This window comes from Pristiophorus japonicus, chromosome 19 (assembly GCF_044704955.1).
Source record: "Pristiophorus japonicus isolate sPriJap1 chromosome 19, sPriJap1.hap1, whole genome shotgun sequence".
In the NCBI taxonomy this organism is placed as follows: domain Eukaryota; kingdom Metazoa; phylum Chordata; class Chondrichthyes; family Pristiophoridae; genus Pristiophorus; species Pristiophorus japonicus.
Window position 1 is genome coordinate 95471006 of NC_091995.1, and position 18582 is coordinate 95489587.

The 18582-nt window shown below is 51.2% G+C and overlaps 1 protein-coding gene across 1 annotated transcript in view; it reads left to right on the top strand.

The window, feature by feature from the left end:
* The window catches only part of LOC139230545 (voltage-dependent T-type calcium channel subunit alpha-1I-like), a 240618-nt gene that overhangs the window by 98750 nt on the left and 123286 nt on the right, over nt 1–18582 (top strand). The window contains exon 9 of the mRNA XM_070862381.1: nt 16016–16167. Within this exon, the coding sequence (XP_070718482.1) occupies nt 16016–16167 (152 nt within the window). The remainder of the gene's footprint in view (nt 1–16015; nt 16168–18582) is intronic.

Below are 18582 nucleotides of genomic sequence, written 5' to 3' on the forward strand. Positions count from 1 at the left end.
CTCCCGGCCCCCTTTCTCCCGACCAAGTGCCACTTCCCACCGGACTGACGCAGATGAGGACTGGGAGCTGATATCTCTCACTGCTGATATCCGGGCAGTTTTAACTCCCCCAGCCCGCACCCTCCAAGTCTGAGTTAAAATCGGGGCTCAAATTCTCCTTGTACATTGTACGACTTTAAACAGAAAACTGTTTGTGCAAAATACACAAACTTGGATGTATTCTAACTCGTAAAACAGTACAGTATGTTCCGTAAACCATTTGTTATTCTCTCTGTAAGCAGCACCAGTTCACTAGTGCACGTTATATTTAGATTTATTTTCCATTGCATCCAAATTCTATATATAATGAATTATTGCCTGTTAATGCAGCTTTGTTGAGTGAGATTGGCGTGTCAGTCTGTCGCGGTGAGGAGCAGGTTTCATTGTTTTACCAGTCGCTTGTACCACCTCTGCAGTAAGTCGAGTATAATTGCCTCAGATCCTATCCACATGTCTCCATCGTTGGCGTTCCTCTCAAGAAAATTTAGCTGCATCTCTGCTCTGGCCGCGTTCTCTGCTGGAACCCCCCCCATCCGTGTCTTTGTTACCTTCAGGCTCAACTGTTCCAACTCGCTCCAGGTCAACCTTGCAAAAAGATTGAGCAGGTTGGGCCTGTCCTCATTGGAGTTTAGAAGAATGAGAGGTGATCTTATTGAAATGTATAAGATTCTGAGGGGAACTTGACAGGGTAGATGCAGAGAGGATGTTTCCCCTCGTGGGGGAATCTAGAACTAGGGGGCATAGTTTCAGAATAAGGGGGTCGCCCATTTAGGACGGAGATGAGGAGGAATTTCTTCTCTCAGAGGGTGGTGAATCTGTGGAATTCTCTACCCCAGAGAGCTGTGGAGGCTGGGTCATAAGAACATAAGAACATAAGAATTAGGAACAGGAGTAGGCCATCTGGCCCCTCGAGCCTGCTCCGCCATTCAACAAGATCATGGCTGATCTGGCCGTGGACTCAGCTCCACTTACCCGCCCGCTCCCCATAACCCTTAATTCCCTTATTGGTTAAAAATCTATCTATCTGTGACTTGAATACATTCAATGAGCTAGCCTCAACTGCTTCCTTGGGCCGAGAATTCCACAGATTCACAACCCTCTGGGAGAAGAAATTCCTTCTCAACTCGGTTTTAAATTGGCTCCCCCGTATTTTGAGGCTGTGCCCCCTAGTTCTAGTCTCCCCAACCAGTGGACACAACCTCTCTGCCTCTATCTTGTCTATCCCTTTCATTATTTTAAATGTTTCTATAAGATCACCCCCTCATCCTTCTGAACTCCAACGAGTAAAGACCCAGTCTACTCAATCTCTCATCATAAGGTAACCCCCTCATCTCCGGAATCAGCCTCGTGAATCGTCTCTGTACCCCCTCCAAAGCCAGTATATCCTTCCTTAAGTAAGGTGACCAAAACTGCACGCAGTACTCCAGGTGCGGCCTCACCAATACCCTATACAGGGTCATTGAATATATTTATGGTGGAGATAGACAGATTTTTGAGCGATAAGGGAGTCAAGGGTTATGGGGAGCGGGCAGGGAAGTGGAGCTGAGGCCAAGATCGGATCAGCCATGATCTTATTGAATGGCGGAGCAGGCTCGAGGGGCCGAATGGTCGACTCCTGCTCCTATTTCTTATGCTCTTATGTACACCCCCCAGCTCGCTGACTTACATCGGCGGCCATTTTGCGCACAGCAAGGTCCCACAAACAACAATGTGACAATGACCAGATCATCTGTTTTTTTAAATGATGTTGGTTGGGGGCTGAGAATCCAGTTTGCGCCAAGCTGGTATACAATCGACTATACCTGCATGAGATGGTACTGTACCCAGACAGCAACAGCAACTTGCATTTATATAGCGCCTTTAACGTAGTAAAACGTCCCAAGGTGCTTCACAGGAGCGATTATCAAACAAACTTTGAAACTGAGTCACATGACATTGTTAATTGTTCATAGGTTTATATGGAACCTTCAGGACGGCTGACCGAGGGCCGTGTGGCTCTTTGTCGGCCGGCGTGGACACGATTGGCTGAAATGGCCTCCTTCTGCGCTGTAAATTTCGATGATTCTATGTTTCTATAAGGAGATATTGGGACGGGTGACCATAAGCTAGGTCAAAGAGATAGCCTTTTGTCACAAGGAATTTATTTCTTTAAGTACAAGCTGCAATGGAGTGATACTCCCTTTCATGTTTTGTGATTGGCCTTTCTCCATAGTTTGTGACAGACTCTGTGCGTGCAGTGCTCAACAGAGTGAGAGCAAGTGGGCGTGAGGAGCCACTGAGTGATGAAAATTATATTGTCAACATATGCACGTTAGATTAGAGCTGCTCTTTAGCATTGCAATGTATGTCCCGGTGAGTGTGCTCACGGGTTGGTCGAGCTGTTGAGTTGGGAGTGGCTTAGCCAGTCACGTGATGTTCACAAGGCTCAATAAAACCCCAGCCAGTTGGGTCTAGGTCATCCACAACGAGGTATGCAGTTGTGAGCCTAGTGGATGAACCGGTAATGTGTAGTGTGATTGTTAAACCTTTGTTAATAAACCAACTAGTTTGAAGTGTCAGCTGTGGCTCAGTAGGTAGCATTCTCGCCCCCTAGTTCTAGATTCCCCCACGGAGGAGTGAACTCCAATGAGTACAGGCCCAACCTACTCAACCTTTCTTCATAAGACAAACCCCTTCATCTCAGGAATCAACCTAGCCATGCAAGCTGTACACTGACGTGTTTTGGGAGTCACGTGTCGGGCATGCGGACAATGTGGCCCGCCCAACAGAGCTGGTCGAGTGTGGTCAGTGCTTCGATGCTAGGGGTGATGGCCTGAACAAGATCGCCCGCCTGCCCGACACGAGACTCCCAAAGCAAGCGCTCTACTCGGAACTCCTACACGGCAGGCGAGCCCCAGGTGGGCAGAGGAAACGTTTCAAGGACACCCTCAAAGCCTCCCTGATAAAGTGCAACATCCCCACCGACGCCTGGGAGTCCCTGGCCCAAGGACCAGTCTGCCCTAAATGGAGCAAGAGCATCCGGGAGGGCGCTGAGCACCTCGAGTCTCGTCGCCAAGCGCAGGCAGCGGAAGGAGCGTGCGGCAAACCAGACTCCCCACCCTCCCCTTTCCTCCAACCACTGTCTGTCCCACCTGCGACAGAGACTGTAATTCCCGTATTGGACTGTTCAGCCACCTGAGAACTCACGGAAGCAAGTCTTCCTCGATTCCGAGGGACTGCCAATGATGACACTGACGTGCCTGTGGCTGCTGTATGTTTTTAACTGGCGGTGTCTGTTATATTTCAGTCTACCTCCCTCTCGTTGTTGGGCAACATGACTTGAGGCCACCGCGGAGTGTGTTGTGCAACACCTCGGTGCTTGCCGCTCTAATGATTGAAATGTGTTGGTGCCGACATCTCACTTCAGCTCATTTACAAGTCTTCCAAATCAGCCCCGTTCATTCCCTGCTTCACGCCGGCTTTTCAATTAGTCAGCCTTCATGGGGGACGAGTGAGAGAGCCTGAGCCACCAAAATATCGCCTCGTCCCCCTTGCATTCATTTAAACCTCCTTCCGCCATTTGCTGCGCTGAATTAGAGCTAATTGATGCAAAACACGCCTTCAATACGGGAAAACAGAGGGCAGCAGGGCGCTCTGAGGCAAAAACACAACGCAACAGGTTCAAAGCAATTATTTTTCAGCCTCTGTGACCTCTGCTTGCCCAGAAAATTTCCCCAATCATATCTCCCAACATTGCTGAATCCCTGAGTAATTGTTTCACCTTGTGCATTTCTATAGCGCCTTTCAGGGTGCCCCCCCCCCCCCCCAGAGCGCCCGACAGCCAATGATTGGACCTGTTTTGAAGCGTAGTCTCTGTTGTAAGGCAGGGGACGCGGCAGCCGATCGTGCACAGCAAGCTCCCACACACAGCAGCGTGATAATCGCCTCGGATCATCTGTTTTTAGGCGGTGGTTACGGGCTAACTATTGGCCCCAGAACATAGAAACATAGAAAATAGGAGCAGGAGTCGGCCATTCGGCCCCTCGATCCTGCTCCGCCATTCAATGAGCTCATGGCTGATCATCGACCTCAACTCCACTTTCCTGCCCGATCCCCTGATTCCCCAGACTCCAAAAATCTGTCTATCTCAACCTTGTTTATATTCAGAGACTCCTCCTCCACAGCCATCTGGGGCAGAGAATTCCAGAGATTCACCACCCTCTGAGTGAAGAAATTCCTCATCATCGCAGTCCTAAATGGCCGACCCTTTATTCTCCCCCAGTACTGCCCCTCCGACAGTGCGGCACTCCCCCAGTACTGCCCCTCTGACAGTGCAGCGCTCCCTCAGTACTGCCCCTCCGACAGTGCGGCACTCCCCCAGTACTGCCCCTCTGACAGTGCGGCGCTCCCTCAGTACTGCCCCTCCGACAGTGCGGCACTCCCCCAGTACTGCCCCTCTGACAGTGCAGCGCTCCCTCAGTACTGCCCCTCCGACAGTGCGGCGCTCCCTCAGCACTGCCCCCTCCGGCAGTGCGGCGCTCCCTCAGTACTGCACTGGGGGTGTCAGCCAAGATTTATGTGCTCAAGTCTCTGGAGTGGGACTTGAACCCACGACCTTCTGACTCAGAGGCGAGAGTGCTGCCCACTGAGCCATAGCTGACACTCATCTTGAATTACATTTGAATATTAAAATCACACACACGCGCACACACACACACACACGCACCCGGAACGTGATTGCCATAAAGACTGTGTCAGTATCTGCTGACTTTAATAAATGCATTTTGTAACTTTGTGATCGGATTGTGGAATATTTTTATCTTCTGAGTTCATTACAATGGTGGGGATTAGAGCTTTTCGCTCCGAATGTGCCTGGCACTATATATAATCCGTTATCGTTCCACACCAAACATTAACAGAGGTACAATTAAGGGACTGTGTTAAAGTGACATTTGCCTGGCGTAAGCAGCCTCCTCTGGTTCATCGCGAGTTCCTCCTGCTTTTTTTGGATGGGCTGCTTTGTAATTAAGTCCTTTGTTTGCGTTGCCCCCTGACTGCGCGCTGACAATCTCTGCTCGGTAGGGCTCCTTGTGCAAATGATCGAAGCCTTTGACGCAAAGACACAAATACAGCAGAGTGTTACCGGGGTCTCGGAGAATTAAAATCCGAGGTGTAGGTTGCGTGAGCGTGGCCACAGTTCCCTGGGGTGCAGGGGATTGAGGGGGTGATCTCATCCAGGGGCTCAAAATGTTGAAAGGGGTAGATCAAGAGAAAGCGGAATCCGGAGATGAAAGGGTTGTCTTACGAGGAAAGGTTGAGCAGGTTGGGCCTGTACTCATTGAAGTTTAGAAGAATGAGAGGTATCTTATTGAAACGTATAAGATTCTGAGGGGGCTCGACGGGGTCGATGCAGAGAGGATGTTTCCCCTCGTGAAGGAATCTAGAACTAGGGGGCAGAGTCTCAGAATAACGTTCTGGTCGCCCATTTAAGACGGAGATGAGGAGGAATTTCTTCTCTCAGAGGGTGGTGAATCTGTGGAATTCTCTGCCCCAGAGAGCTGTGGAGGCTGGGTCATTGAATATATTTAAGGTGGAGATAGACAGATCTTTGAATGATGTAAGTCAAGGGTTATGAGGAGCGGGCAGCGAAGTGGAGTTGAGTCCATGATCAGATCAGCCATGGTTGACAGACAGGAAGCAAAGAGTACAAATAAACAGGTCCTTTTCAGAATGGCAGGCAGTGACCAGTGGGGTACCGCAAGGTTCAGTGCTGGGACCCCAGCTATTTACAATATACATTAATGATTTAGACAAAGGAATTGAATGTAATATCTCCAAGTTTGCAGATGACACTAAGCTGGGTTGCAGTGTGCGCTGTGAGCAGGATGCTAAGAGGCTGCAGGGTGACTTGGATAGGTTAGGTGAGTTGGCAAATGCATGGCAGATGCAGTATAATGTGGATAAATGTGAGGTTATCCACTTTGGTGGCAAAAACAGGAAGGCAGAATATTATCTGAATGGCGACAGATTAGGAAAAGGGGAGGTGCAACGAGACCTGGGTGTCATGGTTGGCATGCGGGTACAGCAGGTTGTGAAGAAGGCAAATGGCATGTTGGCCTTCATAGCGAGAGGATTTGAGTATAGGAGCAGGAAGGTCTTACTGCAGTTGTACAGGGCCTTGGTGAGGCCTCACCTGGAATATTGTGTTCACTTTTGGTCTCCTAATCTGAGGAAGGACATTCTTGTTATTGAGGGAGTGCAGCGAAGGTTCACCAGACTGATTCCCGGGATGGCAGGACTGACATATGAAGAAAGACTGGATCGGCTAGTCTTATATTCACTGGAATTTAGAAGAATGAGAGGGCATCTCATAGAAACATATAAAATTCTGACCGGATTGGACAGGTTAGATGCAGGAAGAATGTTCCCGATGTTGGGGAAGTCCAGAACCAGGGGTCACAGTCTAAGGATAAGGGGTAAGCCATTTAGGACCAAGATGAGGAGAAACTTCTTCACTCAGAGAATTGTGAACCTGTGGAATTCCCTGCCACAGAGAGTTGTTGTGGCCAGCTCGTTAGATATATTCAAAAGGGAGTTAGATGTGGCCCTTACGGCTAAAGGGATCAAGGGGTATGGAGAGAAAGCAGGAATGGGGTACTGAAGTTGCATGATCAGCCATGATCATATTGAATGGCGGTGCAGGCTCGAAGGGCCGAATGACCTGCTCCTGCACCTATTTCTTATGTTCTAGGTCCTCTGGTGTGGTGGGGGAGTGTGGGGGGGGGAACAGTCCAGAACAAGGGGCACAATATTAGAGCTAGGCCGTTCAGGAGGCAAATCACAAAGCGCTTTCTTACACAAAGTGTAGTGATATTTGAACCTCTGTTCCCCTAGAAGGCTGTGGAGGCTGGCAGTCAATTGGAGCTTTCAGGACTGAGATCAATAGATTTTTGTTCGGCAAGGGTATCCAGGGATATGGAAGCTAGGTGGGTAAGGGGAGTTGAGGCACAGATCAGCCATGATCTAATTGAGTGGCTGAATAGCCTGTTGTTGCTGGGTTCTGAAATTGGTTGCAGTTATATTGCTTTGGGGACTAACTTGCATTAATTTCAGGGAGAGAGCGCGGGCATTTATACAGTTCACTTATCATTGTCCCCAGGACATCTCAAAGCACTTTGCAGCTAACAAAACGCTTTTAAACAGCGGCCACTGTTGCAATGTTGAAATCCACGGCAGGCAGCAAGATCGCACAATTAGCAAAAGATGATCAAGCAGTTATTCTCTGGGAGGTTTTTTTGTGGTATGGGTTGCGGGAGGAATGTTGTCGGAGAGAACCGGGGAGAACTCCCCTTTGCTCTTCTTCAAACGGTGCCCGTGGGATCCTTAACATTCAGCGGAGCAAGGAGATGGAAACCTCAACAACAACAGTTGTATTTGTATAGCAGCAAAGCAAAATGCAGTGTACGAAATATAAACAGAAAATGCTGGCAATCTCCTCCACTGTTCCAACGAAGCTCAACGCAAGCTCGAGGAGCAGAACCTCATCTTTCGTTTAGGCACTTTACAGCCTTCTGGACTCAACATCGAGTTCAACAATTTCAGAGCGGAACCTCTGCCAAACTTTGGCTCCCTTCCCCCACCCCCACCCGCCCCCCGCACCCCACATGCCTGCACCCCACCCCCTCCCCCCTGCCCGAGCCTATGTAATTTTCTCTTTGTCTCCAATGGCAGCTGGTCATTACCCCACCATTCACACCCTATCCAGATTAACCTTTTTCTAACTCCGGCCATTACCATTGCATTTCAGCCCATCATACCGTTATTCTCTCGAATCTCTCCTGCCTTCCCCGCTATCACAGACCTTCCCTTTTGTTCTTTCTTCCCCCCCCCCCCCCCCCCCCCTTTCAGTGCTCCTTAATCAATCCGTTCTTTCCCAACACTAACCAGTCGTGTTGACGAAGATTCGTTGACCGGAAACGCTAACTCTGCTTTTCCCTCCACAGATGCTGCCTGACCTGCTGAGATTTCCAGCATTTTCTGCATTTATATAGCTCCTTGAATGTAGTAAAACGTCCAAAGGTGCTTCCCGGGATGGCAGGACTGACATATGAAGAAAGACTGGATCGACTGGGCTTATATTCACTGGCATTTAGAAGAATGAGAGGGGATCTCATAGAAACATTGGACAGGTTAGATGCAGGAAGAATGTTCCCGATGTTGGGGAAGTCCAGAACCAGGAGTCACAGTCTAAGGATAAGGGGTAAGCCATTTAGGATCGAGATGAGGAGAAACTTCTTCACTCATAATTGTGAACCTGTGGAATTCTCTACCGCAGAAATTTGTTGAGGCCAGTTCGTTAGATAGATACAAAAGGGAGTTAGATGTGGCCCTTGCAGCTAAAGGGATCAAGGGGTATGGAGAGAAAGCAGGAATGGGGTACTGAGGTGAATGATCAGCCATGATCATATTGAATGGTGGTGCAGGCTCAAAGGGCCGAATGGCCTGCTCCTGCACCTATTTTTATATGTTTCTATGTTTCACATGTGTGTTCATAAGAACATAAGAAATAGGAGCAGGAGTCGGCCATTTGGCACCTCGAGCCTGCTCCACCATTCAATAAGATCATGGCTGGCCAAAAGAGGTCGGTTTTAAGGAGCATCTTGAAGGAGGAGAGAGAGGTAGAGAGGCGGAGAGGTTTAGGGAGGGAGTTCCAGAGCTTGGGACCCAGGCAACAGAAGGCACAACCACCAGTATTCTAGTTGGCAGAATTTGAGGGAACGTAGACATCACGGAATGGAGATTGTGGGGCTGGAGGAGATTGCAGAGATAGGGAGGGGCGAGGCCATGGAGGGAATTGTAAACAAGGATGAGAATTTTGAAAGCGAGCACATGGGGCAACGAGCACAGGGGGTGATGGGTGAGCGGGACTTGGTGCGAGTTAGGGCACAGGTCAGCGAGCACAGGGGGTGATGGCTAAGCGAGACTTGGTGCGAGTTAGGACACGGGGAAACTCTTGAATATATCCAATGAACTGGCCCCAACAACTTTCTGTGGTAGAGAATTCCACAGGTTAACAATTCTCTGAGTGAAAAAGTTGCTCCTCATCTTAGTCCTAAATGGCCTATCCCTTATCCTTAGACTGTGACCCCTGGTTCTGGACTTCCCCAACATCGGGAACATTCTTCCTGCATCTAACCTGTCCAGTCCTGTCAGAATCTTGTACGTTTCAATGTGATCCCCTCTCATTCTTCTAAACACCAGTGAATACAGACCCAGTCGATCCAGTCTCTCCTCATATGTCAGTCCTGCCATCCTGGGAATCAGTCTGGTGAACCTTCGCTGCACTCCCTCAATAGCAAGAACGTCCTTCCTCAGATTAGGAGACCAAAAGTGAACACAATATTCCAGGTGAGGCCTCACCAAGGCCCTGTACAACTGCAGTAAGACCTTCCTGCTCCTATACTCAAATTCCCGAGGTATGAAGGCCAACATACCATTTGCCTTCATCACCGCCTGCTGTACCTGCATGCCAACTTTCAATGACTGATGCACCATGATACCCAGGTCTCGCTGCACCTCCCCTTTTCCTAATCTGCCGCCATTCAGATAATATTCTACCTTTATGTTTTTGCCACCAAAGTGGATAACCTCACACTTATCCACATTATACTGCATCTGCCATGCATTTGCCTACTCGTCTAACCTGTCCAAGTCACCCTGCAGCCTCTTAGCATCCTCCTCACAGCTCACACCGCCACCCAGCTTAGTGTCATCTGCAAACTTGGAGATATTACACTCTATTCCTTCATCTAAATCATTAATTTATATTGTAAATAGCTGGGGTCCCAGCACTGATGGGTGAGCGGGACTTGGTGCGAGTTAGAACATGGGGCAGCGAGCACAGCGAGTGATGGGTGAGCGGGACTCGGTGCGAGTTAGGACACTGGGCAGTGAGCACAGGGGGTGATGGGTGAGCGGGACTCGGTGCGAGTTAGGACACGGGGCAGCGAGCACAGGGGGTGATGGGTGAGTGGGACTGGGTGCGAGTTAGGACACGGGGCAGCGAGCACAGCGGGTGATGGGTGAGCGGGACTCGGTGCGAGTTAGGACACGGGGCAGCGAGCACAGGGGGTGATGGGTGAGCGGGACTCGGTGCGAGTTAGGACACGGGCAGCCGAGTTTTGGATGACCTCAAGATTACCTCAGCTTTAACATCGCATCTAAAAGACAGTCGAGCCACCGGGGGGCGGGGGGCGGGAGACATCGGCAGAAGAGATCTGCTATTGCATTCTGGGCTGAAGGCCACCTATTGAACAATCTACAGTCTTCATGTTGAAGAGCGCAGCTTGTTGGTAAATATTGCGAGATCTCAATTATTATGCATCAAGGTTTGAAGAAGTCTGAGAGGAGGCAGGTTAACGCCAGTAATCTCCAGGTTGGGTTTGCAAAGGCTGTAGGTGTGTCGGAGAACGAGCAAACGGAGGGAGGAGTTCCTCGGCCGCATGGTGCTGGAAAATCTGATTCTGAGTCAGAGATGATGCAATGAGTATTAAAAGAAGAAAGAAAGACTTGCATTTATATAGCGCCTTTTCACGACCACTGGATGTCCCAAAGCGTTGACAGCCAATGAAGCACTTTTGGAGTGTAGTCACTGTTGTAATGTGGGAAACGCGGCAGCCAATTTGTGCACAGCAAGCTCCCACACACAGAAATGTGATAGTGACCGTATAATCTGTTTTAGTGATGCTGATTGAGGGATAAATATTGGTCTCAGGACACCGGGGAGAACTCCCCTGCCCTTCTTCGAGATAGTGCCCGGAGATCTTTTACATTCACCTGAGAGAGCAGACGGGGCCTCGGATTAATGATTCACCTGAAAGACGGCACCTCCAACAGTGCAGCGCTCCCTCAGTACTGCCGCTCCGACAGTGCGGCGCTCCCTCAGTACTCCCCCTCCAACAGTGTAGCGCTCCCTCAGTACTGCCCCTCCAACAGTGCAGCGCTCCCTCAGTACTGCCGCTCCGACAGTGCGGCGCTCCCTCAGTACTCCCCCTCCAACAGTGTAGCGCTCCCTCAGTACTGCCCCTCCAACAGTGTAGCGCTCCCTCAGTACTCCCCCTCGGACAGTGCGGCACTCCCTCAGTACTGCCCCTCCGACAGTGCAGCACTCCTTCAGTACTGCCCCTCCAACAGTGTAGCGCTCCCTCAGTACTGCCCCTCCAACAGTGCAGCGCTCCCTCAGTACTGCCGCTCCGACAGTGCGGCGCTCCCTCAGTACTCCCCCTCCAACAGTGTAGCGCTCCCTCAGTACTGCCCCTCCAACAGTGTAGCGCTCCCTCAGTACTCCCCCTCCGACAGTGCGGTGCTCCCTCAGTACTGCCCCTCCGACAGTGCGGCGCTCCCTCAGTACTCCCCCTCCAACAGTGTAGCGCTCCCTCAGTACTGCCCCTCCGACAGTGTGGCGCTCCCTCAGTACTGCCCGTCCGACAGTGTGGCACTCCCTCAGTACTGCCCCTCCGACAGTGCGGCACTCCCTCAGTACTGCCCCTCCGACAGTGTGGCGCTCCCTCAGTACTGCCCCTCCGACAGTGCGGCGCTCCCTCAGTACTGCCCCTCCGACAGTGCGGCGCTCCCTCAGTACTCCCCCTCCAACAGTGTAGCGCTCCCTCAGTACTGCCCCTCCGACAGTGTGGCGCTCCCTCAGTACTGCCCGTCCGACAGTGTGGCACTCCCTCAGTACTGCCCCTCCGACAGTGCGGCACTCCCTCAGTACTGCCCCTCCGACAGTGCGGCACTCCCTCAGTACTGCATGGGAGTGTCAGCCTAGAACCCACATCGTTCTGACTGAGAGGTAAGAGTGCTACCCACCGAGTAATTAATTTGAATATAGCATGGATATGGGTGTATTTGGAGTTTGGGATGGAGAGGAATGCTCAAAGAAGGGCTCACCATAAAATAGAGCGTTTTGGGCTAGGTTGTGATGGACAAGGAGGTTGGAGAATCACAGTGAAGGGGGAACATCTACAAGACCTTTACATGTATCCTGCACAGCTAGGACTATATTCTCTGGAGTTTAGAAGAATGAGAGGTAATCTAATTGAAACATAAAATCATTAAGGGGCTTGACAGGGTAGATGCTGAGAAGAACCAAAGGTGACAAAGCAACGAGGGTCAGGATCTGAAAGGGTGCTGGAGACAGACTCAATCGCGGCTTTCCAAAGGGAGTTGGACAAGTAGCTGAAGGGAAAAAAATTGACAGGGCTACGGGGAAAGGGCGGGGGAGTGGGACTGGCTGAGGTGCTCTTGCAGAGAGCCGGCACGGGTTCGACGGGCCGAATGGCCTCCTTCTGTGCTGTAACCGTTCTGTGATTCTATTCTATAAGATGCTCCCTCTGGCTGGGGGGGTCGAGAACCAGGGGTCACAGTCTCAGGATAAAGGGTCGGCCATTTAGGACTGAGATGAGGAGAAATTTCTTCACTTAGAGGGAGGTGAATCTTTGGAATTCTCTGCCCCAGAGGGCTGTGGAGGCTCAGTCTTTGAGTATATTCAAGGCAGAGATCGATGGATTTTTGGATATTGAGGGAATCGAGGGATATGGGGATCGGGCGGGAAGGTTAGAGTTGAGGTCGAAGATCAGCCATGATCTTATTGAATGGCGGAGCAGGCTCGAGGGGCCGAATGGCCGACTCCTGCTCCTGATTCTTGTATGTTCTAGAGAAAGGGTCCCACACACACATGTCCCAGAAACTACTCCAGGCTGCCCACACTCTCCCAGATACGAGAGAGGGATTTGTGTCTTAGATAGACCTGGGATTTACCGAGGCTTTCCCTTGTCTGGGGAGTCTCGAACCAGGGGTCACAGTCTCAGGATAAGGGGTCGGCCATTTAGGACTGAGATGAGGAGGAATTTCTTCACTCAGAGGGTGGTGAATGTTTGAAATTCCCTACCCCCAGAGGGCTTGGGAGATTTACAGAGAGTTGAGAATTGGTTGAGGAAGTTTATTGGCACAAAAGAACATAGTTACTGCAATCGTTATAGGGTATTGGGATTCTTATCTTTGAGTGTGGTTGACAGGTATTGTGCTTGTAACTTCAGTGCTTCTGAAATAAGAATTGCGTTTCACTGGGACGGATTAGTGCTTCATTTAGATTTCTGTGACAACAGGTTTAATGAATCATGGACGAATGCAACAAATTATTATTGATCTACAGGACGTACAGGCCTCCTCTTATAAGTGAAAGCTTGAGTTTGATCGTCACACATGCCATTTTCAGCAGAAGAATCAAGATCGAGTTTATGAGCTGGGGGCCTGCCAATTCCTAACACAGTTAGGCAACAATTTCTCTTCCCTTTCTCGTTTACTCTCCATTATTCCAGTCACACAGCGTTTGTTTTTATTCGTTCCTGGGATGTGGGCGTCGCTGGCCAGGCCGGCATTTATTGCCCATCCCTAATTGCCCCTCGAGGAGGTGGTGGTGAGCCGCCTTCTTTAATACAACTGAGTGTCTCGCTGGGCCATTCCAGAGGGCAGTTAAGAGTCAACCCCATTGCTGTGGGTCTGGAGTCACATATCGGCCAGACCGGGTAAGGGCGGCAGATTTCCTTCCCGAAAGGGACATTAGTGAACCAGATGGGTTTTTAAGAAAAAAAGAAAGACTTGCATTTCTAAAGTGCCTTTCACGACCACCAGACATCTGAAAGCACTTTACAGCCAATGAAGTACTTTTGGAGTGTAGTCATTGTTGTAATGTGGGAAATGCAGCAGCCAATTTGCGCACAGCAAGCTCCCACACACAGCAATGTGATAATGACCAAATAATCTGTTTTGGTTACGTTGATTGAGGGATAAATATTGGCCCCAGGACACCGGGGAGAACTCCTCTGCTCTTCTTCTAAATAGTATCATGGGATCTTTTACGTCCACCTGAGAGGGCAGACAGGTCCTCGGTTTAACGTCTCATCCGAAAGACGGCACCTCGACAGAGCAGCACTCCCTCAGTACTGCCCCTCCGACAGTGCGGCGCTCCCTCAGTACTGCCCCTCCGACAGTGTTGCACTCCCTCAGTACTGCCCCTCCGACAGTGCGGCACTCCCTCAGCACTGCCCCTCCGACAGTGCGGCGCTCCCTCAGCACTGCCCCTCCGACAGCGCGGCACTCCCTCAGCACTGCCCCTCCGACAGTGCGGCGCTCCCTCAGTACTGCCCCTCCGACAGTGTTGCACTCCCTCAGCACTGCCCCTCCGACAGTGCGGCGCTCCGTCAGTACTGCCCCTCTGACAGTGCGACACTCCCTCAGCACTGCCCCTCCGACAGTGCGGCACTCCCTCAGCACTGCCCCTCCGACAGTGTTGCACTCCCTCAGCACTTCTCCTCCGACAGTGCGGCGCTCCCTCAGCACTGCACTGGGGGTGTCAGTCTGGATTGTGTGCTCAAGTCCCTGGAGTGGGACTTGAACCCAGAACCTTCTGACTCAGAGGCGAGAGTGCTTCCCACTGAGCCACGGCTGACATTACAACCATTACTGACTCTAACTTTTAAAAAAAAATTCTATATTATTTAATTGAGTTTAAATTCCCCAACTGCCGTGGTGGGATTTGAACACATGTCTCTGGATCAATTAGTCGAGGCCTCTAGATTACTGATCTAGTGACATCACCACGACACTACCACTCCTGCTAGTTGAGGCACTGTATCTCTGTACATGAAGGAAGGAGGAAGACATAAGAACATAAGAAATAGGAGCAGGAGTCGGCCATTCGGCCCCTCGAGCCTGCTCCGCCATTCAATGAGATCATGGCTGATCTTCGACCTCAACTCCACTTTCCCGCCCGATCCCCATATCCCTCGATTCCCTTAATATCCAAAAATCTATCGATCTCAGCCTTGAATATACTCAACGACTGAGCGTCCACAGCCCTCTGGGGCAGAGAATTCCGAAGATTCACCACCCTCTGAGTGAAGAAATTCCTCCTCATCTCAGTCCTAAATGGCCGACCCTTTATCCTGAGACTGTGACCCCTGGTTCTAGACTCCCCAGCCCGGGGGGAAACATCCTCCCTGCATCTACCCTGTCAAGTCCTGTAAGAATTTTGTGTGTTTCAATGAGATCACCTCTCATTCTTCTAAACTCGAGAGAATATCGGCCTAGTCTAACTCAATCTCTCCTCATAGGACAATCCCCCCATCCCAGGAATCAGTCTGGTGAACCTTTGTTGCCCTCCCTCTGTGGTAAGTATATCCTTCCTTAGGTAAGGAGACCAGAACTGTGCACACTACTCCAGGTGTGGTCTCACCAGGGCCCTGTATGCAGACTATGTAAGACGTATATAGACTATAGATTAAGGGAAGGTGCAGCACGGGCCAATAGCAAGGCTGTGAGTTGGTGAGGCTCACATTGCGTACTCTGAATTCCCCGTAGAGAGAGGTCCTATGGGAAGGAGGCCAGTAGAAGTATGTTTGAGTGTGTGTGTATGTATTGGCACATGCAGCAGAGCTGGTCTCCAGTCGTCTTGGGTAACTCTTGCCCCTGGACCAAGACCTTGCTCCGTCAAGCCCGCGTGATGGCTGGTGTGCAACGGCCACCCCACGTTAAAAGAATTCACGCACAGGCATCTTCCACCGTTTACACTGAGTTCATCAGTCACCTGAGGACTCATTTTTAGTGTGGAAGCAAGTCATCCTCGGCCCCGAGGGACTGCCTATGATCGATTGATTGATTGATCCAAGTCACCACCATGAAAGTGACTGTCGGTACCTATACTTCCTGATCACCCAAGGAGGCAAGAAGCTGGTGACTGAGATAGGCTTGAGACGAGAGTTTTCGGAACCATCCTTCCTCTTAAATCCACTCTTGATTAAGCAGAAGCTGCCAGGGTTTGTGAGACGGGGATAAGTCCTATCGCCCTAACTCTCTCGACCTGACGAACACAAACCAAATGAGACTTGCTGAGCGAGAGAAACCGTCTCACTTGATCCTCTCTCTTCATTTCTTTCAGCCGGAGGAACTGACAAACGTCTTGGAAATTAGCAACATCGTGTTCACCAGCATGTTTGCCCTTGAGATGATGCTCAAACTCACTGCATTTGGTTTCTTCAGCTACTTACGGAATCCTTACAATATCTTCGATGGTATTATCGTCATCATCAGGTAGGTGCTGAGCAGTGAAGGTGTCTTAAACCGTTTCCGTTGCTTGTCGAGGGGTACTTGAGACGTGAGGCGGCGAGGGGGGGGTTGGGTTTGGATTCCGGCTGGTATTTACGCACAGCAAGCTCCCACAAACAGCACTGTGATAACAACCAGATAATCTGTTTTAGTGATGTTGATTGAGGGATAAGTATTGGCCCCAGGACACCGGGGAGAACTCCCCTGCTCTTCTTCAAAATAGTGGCCGTGGGATCTTTTACATCCACCTGAGAGAGCAGACGGGGCCTCGGTTTAACATCTCATCCGAAAGACGGCACCTCCGACAGTGCAGCGCTCCCTCAGTACTGCCCCTCCGACAGTGCGACGCTCCCTCAGTACTGCCCCTCCGACAGTGTTGCACTCCCTCAGCACTGCCCCTCCGACAGGGCGGCGCTCCCTCAGCACTGCCCCTCCGACAGGGCGGCGCTCCCTCAGCACTGCCCCTCCAACAAGGCTGCACTCCCTCAGCACTGCCCCTCCGACAGTGCGGCGCTCCCTCAGCACTGCCCCTCCGACAGGGCGGCGCTCCCTCAGCACTGCCCCTCCGACAGGGCAGCGCTCCCTCAGCACTGCCCCTCCGACAGTGCGGCGCTCCCTCAGTATTGCCCCTCCGACAGTGCAGCGCTCCCTCAGTACTGCCCCTCCGACAGTACGGTGCTCCCTCAGTACTGCCCCTCCGACAGTGCTGCGCTCCCTCAGTACTGCCCCTCCGACAGTGCGACACTCCCTCAGTACTGCCCCTCCGACAGTGCGGCGCTCCCTCAGTACTGCCCCTCCGACAGTGCGGCACTCCCTCAGTACTACCCCTCCGACAGTGCGGCGCTCCCTCAGCACCGCCCCTCCGACAGTGCGGCGCTCCCTCAGTACTGCCCCTCCGACAGTGCAAAATCGCAAACGTTACCCTCTACACCCTTTATTCCCACCCTCACCCAGTGCACAGGAATGAGAAACAGCCATTCAGCCCCTCTCGCTCTTCCTGTCAATTAACTCTTCGACTTCCCGATGGTTTAGGATGACGGGCAGTCTCTGAGCTGACAAGTTTAGTCTGCCAATTATTTGCTGTGCCATGAGAAACCGTGATTACAATTGTTCAAATACTGGCGATAATATTAATTTCCGAAAGTACGGCCCAGAAACAGGCCACTGGGCCCCACCGCTCCGTGCCGGGGTTTATGCCCCACCGCTCCATGCCGGAGTTTATGCCCCACCGCTCCGTGCCAGGGTTTATGCCCCACCGCTCCGTGCCGGGGTTTATGCCCCACCGCTCCGTGCCGGGGTTTATGCCCCATCGCTCCGTGCCAGGGTTTATGCCCCACCGCTCCGTGCCGGGGTTTATGCCCCACCGCTCCGTGCCGGGGTTTATGCCCCACCGCTCCGTGCCGGGGTCTATGCTCCACACCAGCCCCCTCCCACCCCTCTCCATCTCACCCCATCACCATATCCTTCTATCCCTTTCTCCCTCATGTGTTTATCCAGCCTCCCCTTAAATACATCGATACTATTCGCCTCAACCCCTCCCTGTGCCACCGAGTCCCTGGGTAAAGAAGTTTCTCCTGAATTCCCCATTGGGTTTATTAGTGACTGTCTGATATTGATGGCCTCTAGTTCTGGTGTTCCCCCCCCCCCCCCCCCACAAGTGAGCATACTCTGTATCCACTCTATTAAACACCTGAATGATTTTACAGTCCTCTATCGGATTGGCCCTCAACCTTCCCTTTTCTAGAGTAAAGAGTCCCTCGCCTGTTCAATCTTTCCTGATAATTATAGCCTCTCTGTTCTGGTATCATCCTTGTAAACCTTGTTTTGCACCTTCTCCAGTGCCTCAGTATCTGTTTTATAATATGGCGACCAGAACTGTACGCAGTAACTCCAAGGGTGGTCTAACCAAGGTTCGATACAGGTTTAATATAACTTGCATGATTTTCAGAACTTCTAGAAATGACCGCAGTGCTGTGTTTGTCGTTTTATGGCCTGGTTTGCTGGTTGCTAGTCTTCACGATCCCCCACCTCAAGGAGAGAGTCACTCGTTGGTCACGACCAACACAAAGTTGCTGAACAAAAGCTTTACCGGTGAAGGAATAGATCGTAGTTTGGTAACGCTCACTGATGTTAATGAACGGTTAAAGTTTCAGTCGTGTGTCACGAGATCAGATCCCTGCCTGTATCTCGCTGGCAGTGAGCCATGAACCTTCTGTGTATCGATGCCTGAAACACTGGAACTAACCCAATCAATGAGCGTTTGGTGCGGAGCAGGGACTGATTACATCCCCACCGTGAGGCTCTCCGAGAGAGGAGGCAGTGCCAACACACACACACACACACACACTCACACACTCACCTCAAACACACACACACCACACACACACACTCACACACACA